At 39.2% G+C, this 15,592-nt stretch overlaps 1 protein-coding gene across 4 annotated transcripts in view; it reads right to left on the bottom strand.

Moving 5' to 3' along the window:
• Nucleotides 1-15,592, bottom strand: part of Lsamp (limbic system-associated membrane protein) — a 692,964-nt gene that overhangs the window by 37,215 nt on the left and 640,157 nt on the right. For all 4 annotated transcript variants that reach the window (XM_023717642.1, XM_023717644.1, XM_004633319.1 and 1 more), the window contains exon 4: nucleotides 8,553-8,687. In XM_023717642.1, coding sequence (XP_023573410.1) covers nucleotides 8,553-8,687 — 135 coding nt within the window. The remainder of the gene's footprint in view (nucleotides 1-8,552; nucleotides 8,688-15,592) is intronic.

Raw genomic sequence — 15,592 nt, forward strand, 5'->3', positions numbered from 1 at the left:
AGGAGTCCTAGACTGTAACTTCAGTTCAGCTGCATGGATCTCCCATTATGTTCCTTGTACTCTGGACCTTGGCTTTATTACCTTAAACTGAGGGACCACACTTTAATGATATATAGCAATCTTTCTGGCCAAAAGATGTCTAAAATTCTAGCCAAGGGACACAGCTTTACAAATGGATAGTGGGTATCATCAGGACACATTAATTTTCATGCCCTTAATTTTTTTTAATTCGATACAGAGTCTCACTATGCAGTTCAGTCTCATAGTCATCCTCCTGGTTCAGCCTCCCCACTGCTGGAATTACAGGCTTGCACCTCCATGCCCAGTTTTGGGGCCGGCATAGCATGCCATACTAGGGATCTAACCTGGGTCCTTGCGCAGGCACTTAGACCACCAAATTATCTCCCCAGTCCCACCCTTAATTTTTTAAACTTTACATTGCTAACTTTCCAAATTATATTTCATTTATCCATTCCTAGGATTAGAAGTCAGCTCCAGCAGTCAAGAAGGGTAAACCTGAAATTTATTTATTTTTACCCTACTTGTAGATAGAATCGGGCAACTTACATCGCTGTAAGCATTTTACTTTGAAAACAAAGTGTCTTAAAATTATCACTAAGTTGCTGTTTAAAAATCATTCTGTAATGAGTTGTATAAGTCATTGGCCTGAATTAGCTGAAAAGCTATTGTTAGAATTGGAGGTAGTAGCATTAGTGAGAGAGATACTGGTGTAGGACTGACAAATATGAGAGTTTAAAAGCTGATCTTTAAATTCAATAAACTTGAGCTCAGTTTTAGACTCTGTTCCTCATTGCTCTTCCTCATTAGTGAATTTAATATTTTGCCCAGAGTCAGACTACTTCAATTTTCTCACCAATAAAATGCTACAGTTAGCAGTAGGGAGGCAAGTTTAGAAGCTTATGAAGGAGTTCAGAGATATCCTGCAAAAGATTTATGATAAAGGGGCTGGAATGAGGGGAAAGATTTGAGATATTCAAAGCCTCAGAACTGAACAAACCAGCAATATATTAAATATGAAAGGAGAGGCAAAGGAAGGAAATCAGAAAAACACCCAGTCTTTGGATTGGACCCTTAGGTAATACCACCCACTGAGATAAGGCAAAAACGTAAATGGTGGGTAGTAAAACAATCAATAAATATTTGTGACCACTCCTCGTTTCTATTGTGTTAAATTTGTAAAAAGTAGATGTTATCACACTTTGTAGCAGAGTGCCACACTTGTGTTTCTGGAAAGACAACTTTGCTTGTGATTCAATAGGTGTGCTCAATTTTATACTATTTAAAGGGGCTTGAACAGTATTAATGAATTTATACAATCATGTGATTATAACTCACAAAGCTTGAATGATGACTGGTTTTATTGAACCAGCCTTAATCTGGCAAAACTTTTTTTTTGTTTTTAATGTATTTGGTACAGGGTCTCACTATGCAGCTCAGACTCCTAGTGATCCTCCTGTTTTCAGCCTTTCCAGTGCTGGAATTATAGGCATGTGCCACTATGTCTGGCCTTGGGGCTGGTTCACCACACTCAGTGATGGGACCCGTGTGGCATATGGTGTTGGGGCTCAAACCCCAGTCCTTGCACTTGCCTAAGCAGGTGCTTAGTCCACTGAGCTATCTCACCAGCATTAATCTGGCAAGACTATATTTCCTACACCAACCCTTCTGGCACACTAGAGGTGGAATTCCTTAGTGTGGTTGATACCTGGAAGTCCCTCTGTGGTCGGACTAGAAACATGTAATAGAAATGATCCCTGAAAGTGTAGTCTTTGTGATGGGACTAGAATTGCAGTTCCCAGGTGTACAGTTCAGTGGAAAGTCCTTTAGTCTGGGTATACACTTTGACATCATATTTAAGTCCACCTTCTGCTCTGCCACCTACTGCTCTTAGAAGTCTGGAAGAAGAGTCATTTTTAAATTTGGGAATAGAACTTGGTCTGTTAAGCATATTTGGTTCTTTTGCATGCAGTTTTGACAGGGACAAAGTTATCCAAATGGACTGTTTCTCCAAGTGCAAAACTTGGTGGCCTCTTGCCTTCTTGCTCTCATATGGGCAGATGCCCTATCCCAGGACAGCTATGACTGGAAGGAAAGTCAGACTCACCAAACTATGATGCCTAGCCACTTGACCTCCTGAGAAAGAGAGGGTTTGTATCTCCAACAACATTCTTTTACCTATTTCTCAGTTTGTTTTGGACCTAAATGGGTGAACCACAGGCTATTCTTTAGCCCAACAGAGGTCCTACCCTGGGGAAGCTACCAACAATATAGGGTTGACCATTTGTTGTTGCAGGAGTAGAAGATTGACTCTAGGCATGCTCTACTACTGATATACAGCCTGAGCCCTTTTGTAAATTCTGTGACAGGGTCTTGCTAGGTTGAAATTGTGATCTTCTTCCCTTGTTCTCCTGGACATCTCTGGCATTACAGGTATGGTCCACCATGCCTGGCTGGTTACTGCAGTAAACTTGGGAAGGACAACACTGGTTGATGACCACTTGGTCTATCTTTGAAAACCTAGGAAATGTCCTATAGAAAAGTAAGTTCATGGGTAGAAGACCCCATTATCGCTACTATGTCTAAAATGACACCCTACTAGAGGTCTGTTCTTTTATAGTTTATTAGAATGAACATTTAAAAATTCATTTGTAATGAATTCTGTATAGGTGAGGCTAAGAAAGAGTATCATACATCATATGCAGCTTGCTTAGTATAATTAAAGTAATAGAAGTCCTTGTTCAAAATATGACTATAATAAAAATGTGGCTCGATAAAAATGCTGCACAGAGATCTATTATTATTCTTTACATGATTTTGGAATAGGTTAAAATTGTCAATGGACTCTTCTAGTTTTTACTATTTTAAAGTTTCAGGTTCTGAAAATATTAATAATGGCTTTTTTATTTTTATATAAAACTAGTAACAAGACTTTTTCAATTGAATCAATGCAATCACAATAATAGTGTCCTAGAAAAGAAAATGTCATTCATTGAATCTTTCTAATACCAGGAATACTTGTATAAAAGAATAAAATTTGAATGGATAATACAACTTACAGGCATCACACGTATGTATTAGCACTCGACTGGCTGTAAATATCTGGCTTATCCAAGTAACACCCTGAGGCATAATTGTTAGTGCAATTTGGTGAATGCGAAATCAGCCTACAGAGGGCCAGTAGCGGTCCACAACCACATGACCAGTAATTTTGCAGAGAAATGATGTGGACCCAGATCTGTCATGTTCTAAACTTCATTCTCTGAACCTCTGTGCTCTGGTAAATCCATTTAGCTAGCTTATTTTAGATAGCAATAAATTCCTGTTAAGGAAAAAAAAACACCATTGAGCAGAGCATGTTGGTAGATTGAAAGGAAAATATTACATGTCTATACTATTTACAAGATACTCCTAAATGGCACAAAATGCTGTGCCACAATGGCTAAAATTTTACATAAGGCATCATGAGGGCTCAACTTCTACTTGTACCATTTAGACTGTTATTAAAGCCATGTTGTACTGTAGGCACTCACCTATGAATGCAGATGCTGAGCGCCTGCCTACATATTCCACAGGCTTGGTATAACTATGAAATGAAGTCATACATTTGCAAGCACTTTCTATATGTAAAGTGATCCCATTCATTTTTAAAAATTATTCCTCATATACCATAGAAGAAAGGACTTGAGATGAGGCATAAGTTAGAAGTGCAAGTCTACCATTCACATTTTGTGGTGGTTAATACTTACATTTTTCTGAGCTTTGCTTTTGTCCTTCTACATGAAAATGCTATCAGTTATCCTCCAAGACAAGTGCGCAGTGGTGTAACAGGGCAGCAAGGCAAAGGGTGCAGGCAATAAGAAAGGCATTGTCTACAAAGAGTTTAGAATCAGTAAGACTGACTTAAGTATGTACCTGCAGCACTAAGCTAAATGTGTTAAATAATGTCTATAATAAAGTAAATAATGTCTATAATAAAGTAAATATTCCTCATCTCCTGGCACACCATGCTCATTATGCTTCAAATATGATTGGCTAATGTACATTAATCATTCTAGTGAATTTATATAAAATTTCTAACATAGGCAATGTATTCTTTAGGAACTCAGAAAAATCTTGATTCTTATCTGTTTGGCAAAATTATGATAGAAAATTTTGTTGTGCAATTTTACTGAAATTGCCTCCAAAGATATCACAATTCAGTGGTATGCATTTGGTTCATGAATGCTTTTGATGGTAAACAATTTGGTTCTCAAATAGAAGCATTCAGCAAAATTTTGTTTTTGCTTGTGAACTCTGTGGTGAGTGACAAGAGGGGCTGTGGTCATCTTTTCCAGAATCATGGAATGAATTAAGTTCACGAAGCAATGTACCACTGTAGTTTAAAAAAATTTTATCATGAGGTTTTACTTATACTTTTTCAAATAAAAGAATATAGTAGTCAGTGTGGAGACCTGATAGATATAGCTATGATTATCCAGAAATGGTGGCTCTTTCATATTGCCTCATTCCATATTATTCATTTTCCTATGGCTTCCTTGTTGAGTGATCATCGAATCAAGGCAGTGAAGAGTCCAATTACATACACACTGCATTAGCTAAACACAGCAGATATCACCAGGCCTAGCTGTGTATTCTGAGATGACTTCTGCTTCTTCTACATAAATGGCTACCAAATGTAAGCATGAGCCAAAAACATGCCTGAGTCCGATGCACTCCCCAGCCCCAGTCTATGTTGCTGTGTTGGTTAATTCTGGACACCTGAATGCAGCAAAGTTGAGTGGTAAGGGAGACAAGAAGGAAATGAAGTTGTAAAGAGTGACTATGCAGACATTTGTAGAGAAACAGCTATTGAAAAGCAGAAAGTGGGAAGATTCGCTTGTCAAGGGAAAACTGACATGTTTGAGAACTGGGAGCTGATTCTGAGAAGAACTTCAGGAATAGGAAAAATATTCTAGTACAGAAAGAATGCAAATGAAGTCAATAGCCTGTATTTATTGAGTATTTTCTATACAATAGATATCAACCTAAGGATACTGAGCACTGGAGTGAGACAAAACTCATAAGCAGATACTTGTATGCATCACGAGAACTGAAATTGAGATAGTGCATCTAGAACTTGGAGGAAAGGGACAGACTGACCCTACAGCTGGTATATAGAAGAAACTAGCAGCAAGACTATGAGTAAGATGCAAGAAGCCAGAAGTTCTAACTCATAAATTTTACTAAGCTTATTTAATTGAAGAGCTTTTAGGCCAATATTTAGTTCTCTATAAATTCTAGGCCCTCCCACCACTAAGAAAATAGATTCTGTGCGTAAAAATTGCTATGTGCAGTGCTTTTGACCTGCCACAGAGAAGGGGCATCCAGGAGCAGTAAGAAGTAAAGGCCATGGATCCAGCTCGTGAGCTCAACAGGAGCAGCTGCTATTTCTCTCTAGGTTGGTGCACTAGCTTCTCAGTGCTCCCAACACATCTGTTGGCACCTGAGTAAGTGAATCCATAAAGGGTGGCAGGCAAAGCAATCGGTGCTACGATCTCTTTTTTCAGTTGGTACTCAGTCTCTCCATTACATTAATCTCTCCAGCCAGAAATTACCTTAGCCGTGCTGATCCTCTCATCTAATTCTAAACCCCATATTTTCAAAAAGAAATCAATTTAAATAATGGAGTATTTTCATAGTAGGCAGGCTTTCATAAAGTAAGAAGTGTGTTCCTGAATTTTTTTTTTTTTTTTGTATGTAAGGCTTTTGCTAGAGGTGCTTTCCATAATTTGAACCTGGAAAACTTTTTTTAAGGAACCTATATTTGGATATTTTGAACAGGGAAACTTACATGATTACTAAATTCAATATAAGCACGATTGGTTTATGAAGTTTTGTTCAAAGGTAATTCTTTCTTTTCTTTTCTTTCTTTTTTTTTTTTTTTTTTTTTTTTTTTTTTTTTTTTTGCGGAACCTAGGATTGAACTTAGGCCCTTGTGCTTCCCAGGGAAGCGCTTATTCCACTGAGCCATCTCCCCGGCCCTATACAAAGGTAATTCTAAAAGGAAACATTAAAATATTCTTTCTGATTTGTAGCGAGAGTCACTTATAAAGTTTGGAGAAATGATTAAGAGGGCAGATTTACCTTAGAGCTTTTTACCTAATCATTTAGTAAAAATTTACTAGGCAACTTTTATAAGGTCATGCATGAGGTAGGTCCCATTAGTTAGGACATGGTGGATGTTGGATTAAACTCATATAGATTTCTTCATAATTAGTTATGAGATACCTTTTTAGGTTCTTTCCATTTTCTTTTAAAAGCCCACATTTTCATAAAAATCTTTTCTTAAAAATTATCAGTATTTTCTCTTGTGCTAAATTACACTTTGGGGACAGTGAAGAAGGAGCAATGTCAGACTAATTGCTCCAATAATAATAGGGCCCAGGCGGCTAGCTTTGATCTTGGGAACCATCTGTAAGCCAAACCACTTTGATGTTTCCTACAATGGAAGCATAAATATTTTCTATTTACTGCATGATTGGACTTTCAGAAGTCTAATTAAGTTGAAGGTCAATTAAGGGAAAATGAAATCTTCACTACAAAAGTCACAGAAGAGGTGGAAGACGATGGCATGGTTATGTGTACATAAAAGGAGATAACTAACCTAATTATAAACTTATATAAACACCCAAAGAAATTGCCTTTCATGTGAAAAAAGGACCTAAAGCATTTTATAATGTTGAGATCATTAATGTGTCTTTGAAACACACCCAGTACTGGAGAAGAAAAGTAATATTGGCATTCCAAAACTATTACTAAAAAAAAAAAGTCACTGGAGACAGATAAGGATAAAAGCACTTTATAGCTCATCAGATGCAGTCCCTTACTCTTGAAAATGAGGGCCTTAAATGTATGAAGCACATTGGATTCTTCCAGGTATAGTGTGAAAGAGGTTTCATAGCTTGTTCAGAAGGCAAAAGAGCTGGAGCAGAGCCCCAGGAAACAGCATGTGCAAGAGCACACTGGGCCGCCTGGGGCAAGATTCCTCAGGTCTCTAAGCCTCGGCTTACAAATTCTAAACGTTGGTCATACTTATCTCATAGGTTCACTGTGAGCAGAAAAACAAACTTAATGCACTATGGAAAGAAGGGGGTGGGGAGGGAACAGGGTTAAAATTGAATAGAATATACTAAATGCATGTACCAACTTCCCCAAACAAACCCTACTGATTAGGTAACATTAACATAATGAAAAAGAGAAATAGGACATAGGTGCATCCCTTACACCCAGGCTGTACAAGGTAGGTTGAAATAGCTGAAATTCCTCTTCTGCCTGCCTCCTGAGGCATGGGCTTTAGAATCAGAGACATGAGACTGAACGTTTTTTCTCATACCTTCTGTTGTTGCTGCTATTGTTGCCTTAGATAGCTTCTTAGGCTTTGACTTTTCAAACTTTAAAATGAAGCGAAGTATTTATATCTTATTAAGAAGTGATAGAATTTATAGAAATTCTCTAGCACACAAGTGAGCCTGAAAAAGTAAGGTAACAAAACAGAACTCATCAAGTCTTAGGACATATTTTCAGATGTGGGTTAAGGCGTGCATGCGTGTGCATGTGTGTGTGTGTCTCTGAGTTCCTCTGTGTGCATATGTGTTATATGTGCTATGCACAATTTGGGGGTGTGGCAGTGAGTGGAGGTCTGTGTGAAATGCATAGGAGAGAAAAACTGTCAGGACATTCCTTTATCCCTGTCATTAGCCACAATTGTAAGATGCAGAAAGCTGAATTTGAATGATATAGGCAAACTTTCCTAACTGAATAAGGTAAACAAATTCTCCTTTTTCCTTTGCTGAGTGACACACATCTTATAGATTCTCTCTCCCTTTCCCTCCTTTTTGAAGTACATCTAAGGAGTCTTTTATCTGAGAAGTTCAAAGTATGCCCACTTACCTATGCGTCTTAGTGAAACCTTCCTTCCTAATGCGAATACTTTGGGACAAATAGATAACCAAAATTAACTTATCAGGCATCCCTGTTAGCCATTAGAGACACAGAGTATCTGACCATAGTGCTTGAATTTGTTCCCCAGGCCAATTAATGAAACAGCAGAGTATAAATTATAATCTTGGGACATTCCCTTCTGACAAGCAATGTCCTGAGATAGAAATTCTTGCTAAAGCAGATCTGAGCTGTTGGTTTTTCCAAGATAATATGACCTTGGTGTCTACAAACACCAGCGTAGTGATTGTCAGAAATCCCAGTGTTATCTATCTATCTATCTATTATCTATCTATCTATCTATCTATCTATCTATATTCATATTCTGGATAAAAGACAGAGGCTATTTTAAATGTATTATGGGTTATTTTTAGCATTTGGTTGATTTATCAAATTTAAAGTTCAAGTCTTGCCCTTGGATGTGAACCCAGTATAAATGTGCATCCCTGACCAGAAGAGGATGTTTTAAATTCCATGCCATCCTGCTAATGGGATCTTGAGGAGGAGGAGGAGGTGTGCCCTGGACACAAGTCACCTGCTGCTGCCATACTCACAGTTCACAGTGACCTTGACCTGCTTAACGTCTGCCGAGGAGACCTCGTTGGCTGCCTTGCACTCATATTTTCCCGACTGCTCCCTGGTGATGCCCAGGATCTCCAGATATTCTTCTTCTCCTTCAACTTCTCTTCCTGAAAAACACAAGTTTGCATGACTGTTTTTTAAAAGTCTGAAATATGCAGCATACTGTTTCATTCTTTGAGCAATAAATTCACATTTTTAAATGATTTGACAAAGCGCGTTGTCTGAGGTCAGGCTCTACAGGAGAGCCCAAGAAAAAATGTCTTGTGAAAGTGATCGAGTAAAACATGTCTCCAAGAAAGACTAGTAGAAGAATGAGAAAGTAGAGTTTGGAAGTGAATGAAGCCAAGCAAGTGAATCCAGTCTTGCATTTATGGTTTCCTTGGGTTCTGTCATCCTCAGATCTTTCTGGCTAAGAACTATGGTCATGAGAACGTGCTATACAGACAAAGTGTTATGTGAGAGACCAACACACCTTCAACTGTGAATGGAGAGCTAAATATCATTGGTTGCTAACTGTTGGTATTGGGGACACAGAGGGCCTTTGTGGAAAGATGCAGTTAATCATGTACATTTTAGTAAACAGGTAAGCTTGTTTAAATTTCCCCTATGTGGGGTATAATTGATTAAATGACTTTCTTGCTGAAGAGACTAATATAAAGAAGGAAGGTGAGGGAAAGAAAAAGCAGAAAGAGAAGGTAGACAGTAAAGAGCCTGGGCATGCAGAAAAGCTACCCAGAGCTTGGCTCGAAAGTTTATGGCCTTTAAATGTGGTTACATGGAACATACGCTTGCCTGCCCTAAAAGGTCTTGTCCAGTGCCATTTGGGTAAGGATGGAGCATCTGGGGAAGGTATTAAAGAGTACAGTTCTGCCTCCATGATGGAGTCTTGTTTCTGGTCATCCTACACTTAAGGGTAGCAATTAGTAGCTCTTCTAAAAGGCCACAAGCTGCTTCTCTTTTCTGGAAATTCCCTGATGGTCAAATCCACATGGCAGCCAGCTCACATGGACATGAACTCACTGTGTAAATATGTCAACTAGGCTGTCATCAAGGCTGTTAATACAACACCGGACTTTGACAACATCTTATGACACAACTGGCAGGAAGAATCTAAAGTTTAAAATCTTTGTCAAGTGTCATGATCAGGTTTTTTCTTTTTGTTGTTATTGTTATTGCTGTTGGTATTAGGGTTCAAAGCTATGGATACTTTCTTACTGAGCTACATCCCAAGCCCTATTTATTTATATATTTATTATTTTGAAGCATGGTCTTGCTAAGCTGTCCAGGAAATTCACCAGCCTAATTTTCTCCAGTGTTAAAATTATAAGCATTTGCCACCACCATACTGAGAAAAATCACCAGCTTTGAGGAACCTTTGCAGCCCAGGGAGAAATAGGGAATAGTGATATAAAATCATTCAGTTTTGAAAATTTTCACATTGTCTAGTGTGTGCTTACCCTGAAGGTGCTTTAGAATTGGTCCATGATATTTACCTGGATATTATTTGTAAAATGCTAAATGTGTTCTCCTCTCTGTGTTTTCCCTTTTCCTTCCACATATGAAAGAAGATCTGATTTTGTCCAACAGTGTGAAATACAGTAGAAGAAATCCTGAAAAATCAGTTGACTTTATTGGGTTAAGCAGGCAGGTTTTAGACTTGAAGTTGAAAAAAAAATGTTAAATGAAATAGGATATAAAAATATGATGAATATTTAAATAAAATTTTAGTAAAATAATAGTAATTACGGTAAAATAATCTCACTTAAAACCTTACCCTCAATTCAAGCACAATTATCTCGTCATTCTTTTCACTTTTTAAAAAACCTCCTTTTTCACGAATATCTTCAGGCGCACTATCATGGCTGCCTGGATGTCCTAGATCAACTCAAAATATGGTCACTTTGATTTTGTGGAAGAGCCAGAAAATGCATGGTGCCAGAGCCAGTGTATAAAGTGGATGAGAGCACACCACAATGTTTCTACAAGCCTGCCTCTCCATTGGTTAGCCATCCACAGCAGCGTTCACTATATTTTTTATCACACCTGGGGTCTTAGTGACTTTTCTGATTGCTGTAGCAAAAAGTTAAAGGGAGGAAAGTTTTATATGTCTCACAGTTTGCAGATGATTCACTCCATAACTGACTGGCTCCAAGACACAGTGGCACACAGCAAAGGGATAGTTGTTCATGGTAGCAGAAAAAAGAGAAAGCAACAAGAGAAAGGCAAGTAACAAACCTCTTTCTTTTTCTTGTTTTGTATGCAGGCTGACCTTCCTAGGGTGGAATAGAACTCACACACTTACTCTCAGCATTGGACCATGGATCAATCACAAATTCTAGATTCACTCACCTATGAAAACTCTGTCCCCCATGATTAAATGAAGCTTTCTGAAACACAAACTGTGATGTTCCATCCCTTTCCTTACAGTGACTCACATATGTTTATTTGCATAAAAAGCATCTAGTACATGTTTAAGAGTTGACAAAATCTTAACAGTTTCAGCATTGCTGAAAAGTACAAGTTCAAAGTCTCTGAGATTAAAGGGAAACTCTTAGTTGTAGGCTGCTGTACAACTGAAAAGATAATTAAACCCTTCTACCCTTCAATGGAACAAGAGAGACATTTCCATTCCAAAAGTTACAAATGGGGATAAAAAGAATGGGATCAAAGAAAGTTCAAAATTCTGCAGGGCAAACATTGAGTCCTATAGTACCATGTGCAGCATCCAAAGCAATCTGTGGGAAAATGTGTATCCCAAAGGACTTGACTGGCTGCGCCCCTATAGTAGTTATACTGTTTGTAGCTTCCATGGATTTTATCTTGTTCTTCTCTGCTTCTTCCTCCAGTTTTCCTCAGATGATCCATGTTTTTGGCCTCTCCAAAACTTTGGGGTCTCTACTACATCTTTTGTAAAAAAAAAAAAGTATTTAAATTTATGTAGTTATTTATTTGGTTCAGAGTCTCACTAAGTAGATTGGATTTGTAGTGATCCCCCTGTCTCAGTCTCCCCAGGACTGGAATCACAGGTGTATACCACCAAGCCTGGTTTCGGGGCCAGCATGGCACACCTGGGGGTCTGGAGCTGGAACAGCATGTGGTACTGGGGATCAAACCCGTGTCTTTGGGTTTGCCAGACAGGTGCTCAGACCACTGGACTATCTCCCCAGCCACTACTGTGTCTTTGGCTTCTCATTCATAGCTTCACATATCACCTTCCCAGGGATATATTTTCTGGCCTATCAGGACTTATGAAATCTGAGTGGAAGCCTCCCTAACTATACAACTCTTCCATTCTTCATGCACCTAAAACCAACACCACATAGATGATGTTAAGGTCTCCTCCCAGATGTAGCTGTAGACAGGCTTTCTCTCTCTTGACTGTTGGGTCTAGTGCCTGGATTGCTGAGTACTATGAATCCAAAGCTGAGGAACAAACTTTCTATGCTCCTGCCATACTTCAACATGGTATGGCCACCATCATTTTGGAACATGGTGCTCTGGGGCTTTCTCTTAAAGCAGTCTTTCATTTTTGCAATTTTGAGGCTCAAAGGTAAAGTTCTGTTACTTTTTATGATGCCCTCAGGTCATCTTTTCTCTCCTCCAGTTCCTTTTCAACAATCAAGGTATCCTTTGTTTTATCTTTTCAGTCCACAGCCTCCCTGGAGCTTCCTTTCTGGGAAAACTTATAGTATTTTAAATAGTTCAGCTGGGCTCTTTTCTCTTGATTCTCAACATAAATATGGTTAAAAGCCTCCAAAAGTAGCTATGCCACAGCTTTAATGTTTGACTGCTTTGAAATTTCTTCTGCCAGAATAATTAGCTTATAGCCCTTAATTTCATCCTCAAAAAAAGTCTCTGGACAGATAAACTTTCTGCCAAGGCATAACACACATCTTCTGAGTCCAATAACCAATGCAGTTCTTCTTCTCAGCAGAAACCTCTTGATCTTGATTTTTTTCCCCAGCTGTCTGTTCTTCTGAGCTCCGACTAGAATCTCCCACATGGTACATTCTCAGACTTTTCAGCTCTTATTTTTCAGCCAGCAACTCCAAACCATTACTAATGTTTCCTATTTCCACAAGCCAGCTCCAAAAGCACCTAAACCACACACAGTCTAGCAAGAACTTTACCTCTCTGGTTCCAAATGCTGTCTTAGTTACTTTCCTTCTTGCTGAGGCAAAATATCTCACACCCAAAGGTAAAAGGGCAAAAGTTTATTTAGCTCTCAATTTATAGACATCTCAGTCCATAATCTGTAGGCTCCAAGGCAAGGTGGCACAAGGCGGAGTATGTTGTGTTCAAGGCAGAGTATGTTGTGTTCAATAGTGCATGGTGACAGATGACAGGAAAAGCAAGCAAGGGAGCTCAAGGCAGGCCTCTTTCTTCCTCCTATATTCTATGCAGGCTTCCTCCACACACACACACCTGAGCGCAGGTGTAGCATCCACATTCTTTATCCCAACATTAGACCATAAATAAAGCACAAACTCTAGATTTACCACTCTATGAGTTCATGAGGCTTTGGAGGGACAGCTAGCTACAGACTGGAACACCTTGTAAAGACGCTCTTGAAGGAAAACTTCCAGGACTGCTCCAGAAAGTGGCAAGTGGCAAGGATGATGGAAGAGTATGCTTGAAATGAGGCAGAGTGTTTGAGGAAGATTAATGGAATGGAAAGGCATTGTGTCTATTACAAATTTCTTTCTTTCTTTCTTTCTTTCTTTCTTTCTTTCTTTCTTTCTTTCTTTCTTTCTTTCTTTCTTTCCATTCCTATAAAATTACTAGAAATAAGGGGCCCTATATGCTTACCTCCCATTTTTAATAACTCAAAGGAATAGACTAGTTGTAGGAGACAGAAAGAAAATTATAGCAGCAGCATCCGATTCCCTACAAGGTTGGTAAGAGGTGAGGGTAAATATTAAAATGATTGAAGTAAAACAAATCAATATTTATTAGATTTTCAACTTGGGATTCTTACAGTGCTAATGTATGTAACAAACTCATTTCCTGATAATTAGCTAGGAAAACTGATCCTTATCAGATAATCATTCAGCCTCATGTCACCTGGAAGATTTTTCCCAAATACTACCTGAAGATGAAAGGGAAACTTCTCCTTAAATGACCCATATGTGAGGCAGAGATGGTTTTCCTTCTCCCAGCACAGCTCTCCTCTGTGCCTGTGGCTGCCTCCATCCCCACCCTGCACACAAGAGTGCAGAAGAGGCCCACTGAAGCACAGGACTCTCAAGGTACAGACTCAGTTAAGAGAAGAGGAAATCCATGATCCTCTCTCACTCAACCAACCTGACAAGAATTTACAATATGGAGTCAAATCCTTGGCATCTTCTTATCATTGTGCTTTCCTTACCTTTGGGATCCTCTAGTTGAAACTCCTTCTTCCATTGATGTGTCTTGCTTAATTTTTCTACCCAAATCTTCCAGAGACACCCCCACAGTTCATTTTTGTCTACCACTTCACCTTACTTCTCATTAGTCCAGAAGACTTCTGTTAGGAGCTATTCTGCTGTGAGACACCTAAAACTCAGATTCGATGTTCCTTGGACATGTCTTACCCTTAATATTCCCATTAACTTGGCACAAACTAGTGGACAGTAACTGTTTATGAAATTAGTTTACTATACATGGAATGCTTTGAACCTCCACAACTTATATGTTGAAAATTAGTAATATGGTGGTATTTGGAGAAGTCTTATGGAGGCAATTTGAGCTTAAGAATGGAACCCCATGGATGAAATTGGTGCTTTTATAAAGGAGGCTTGAGAGAGGTCCTGTGGGCCTTTTGTCATGTGAGGACACAGTGAGATATATTTATGTGTAGGCCAAGATGTGACTCCTCATCAGACAAAGAGTGATGGCACTGGGAATTTGATTTTCTAGCCTTCAGAATGATGAGAAATAAGCTCTTGTTGTCCATAAGTTACACAGTGTATAGTGTTTTTGTTAATGCAGCCTAAATGTAAGGAGACTGCTATGGTTTTGTGGTTTTGTGCCCTCAAAGCCTCATGCAGTCACTGAGACCCAGTTCTATAGTTTGATTGACTCATGATCTGGGATTATGGGTCTGAGTTCTGCTAGGATTATGGGTATGAGTGCTACAACCAGCCTGCAGTAGATAGGCTGAGTGTAACATAAGGGAGACAGAGAGGCAGATTTGCTCCCTGCTGCCTCTGTTGCCATTGTTGTTGCTACTCCTCCCTTTGCTCTCTCTCTATGCTGCCACCATGAACTGCTGCCCTCTGCCTTGTGCCACTCTGCCTTGGAGCCAGGTGAGTATGGACTGAAATCTCCAGTAACTGTGAGCTAAACAAACCTTTCCTTCCTTCATTTTGGGTGTTGGATATTTGTCCCAGCAATGAGAGAAGGGTAACTAAGACAGGGGCACAACTGAACAGTGTTAAGAAATGCAACTAGATACTTGAGTCACAACCAACAGTTCATATAGCTTAAGAAGGTGGGGCTAAGTATTGGAAGGTGGCTGACCATTTGTACAAAAGAAACTGTCACAAAAATGCACTCCCTATATATGATTCTAATAGAGCACCACTTTACTGGGGTATGCAGAGTATTCTGCAAGTAAAGGCTGGGCAGAAATACATCTGGCCTCATCCTGAGGATATAACTGCTGTTTTAGAAACTAGCAGAGCCCTTTATGAAAACAGCCTGGGTCAGATTCTATTCCTTTCTCTTGTTTTAAGGCATGGAAGAAAGCCTGCGGATTTTGAGCTCCAAATTCCAAAATGCATTCATAGTCTCCTGCTCCTGTCCCTTCGCCCAAAGTGTTTGTGTCCTGTGGGCACATGTTCTATGGCTCTTTCAGGTCATGCTTTCTCTTTCCACTCCAGGCCCATCTACCACCTCTTCTAGTTTTTCAACATCAAGAAAATTCTGATGCTGGAAGATGACACATAACCTGTTGTTTAATTCTTCTGGAAGACTTGGGCTATGGTTACAACACAGGTCTCTCTCTCTCTCTCTCTCTCTCTCTCTCTCT

The sequence above is a fragment of the Octodon degus genome, unplaced genomic scaffold (assembly GCF_000260255.1).
Source record: "Octodon degus isolate 3935 unplaced genomic scaffold, OctDeg1.0 scaffold00053, whole genome shotgun sequence".
Classification (NCBI taxonomy): Eukaryota; Metazoa; Chordata; class Mammalia; order Rodentia; family Octodontidae; genus Octodon; species Octodon degus.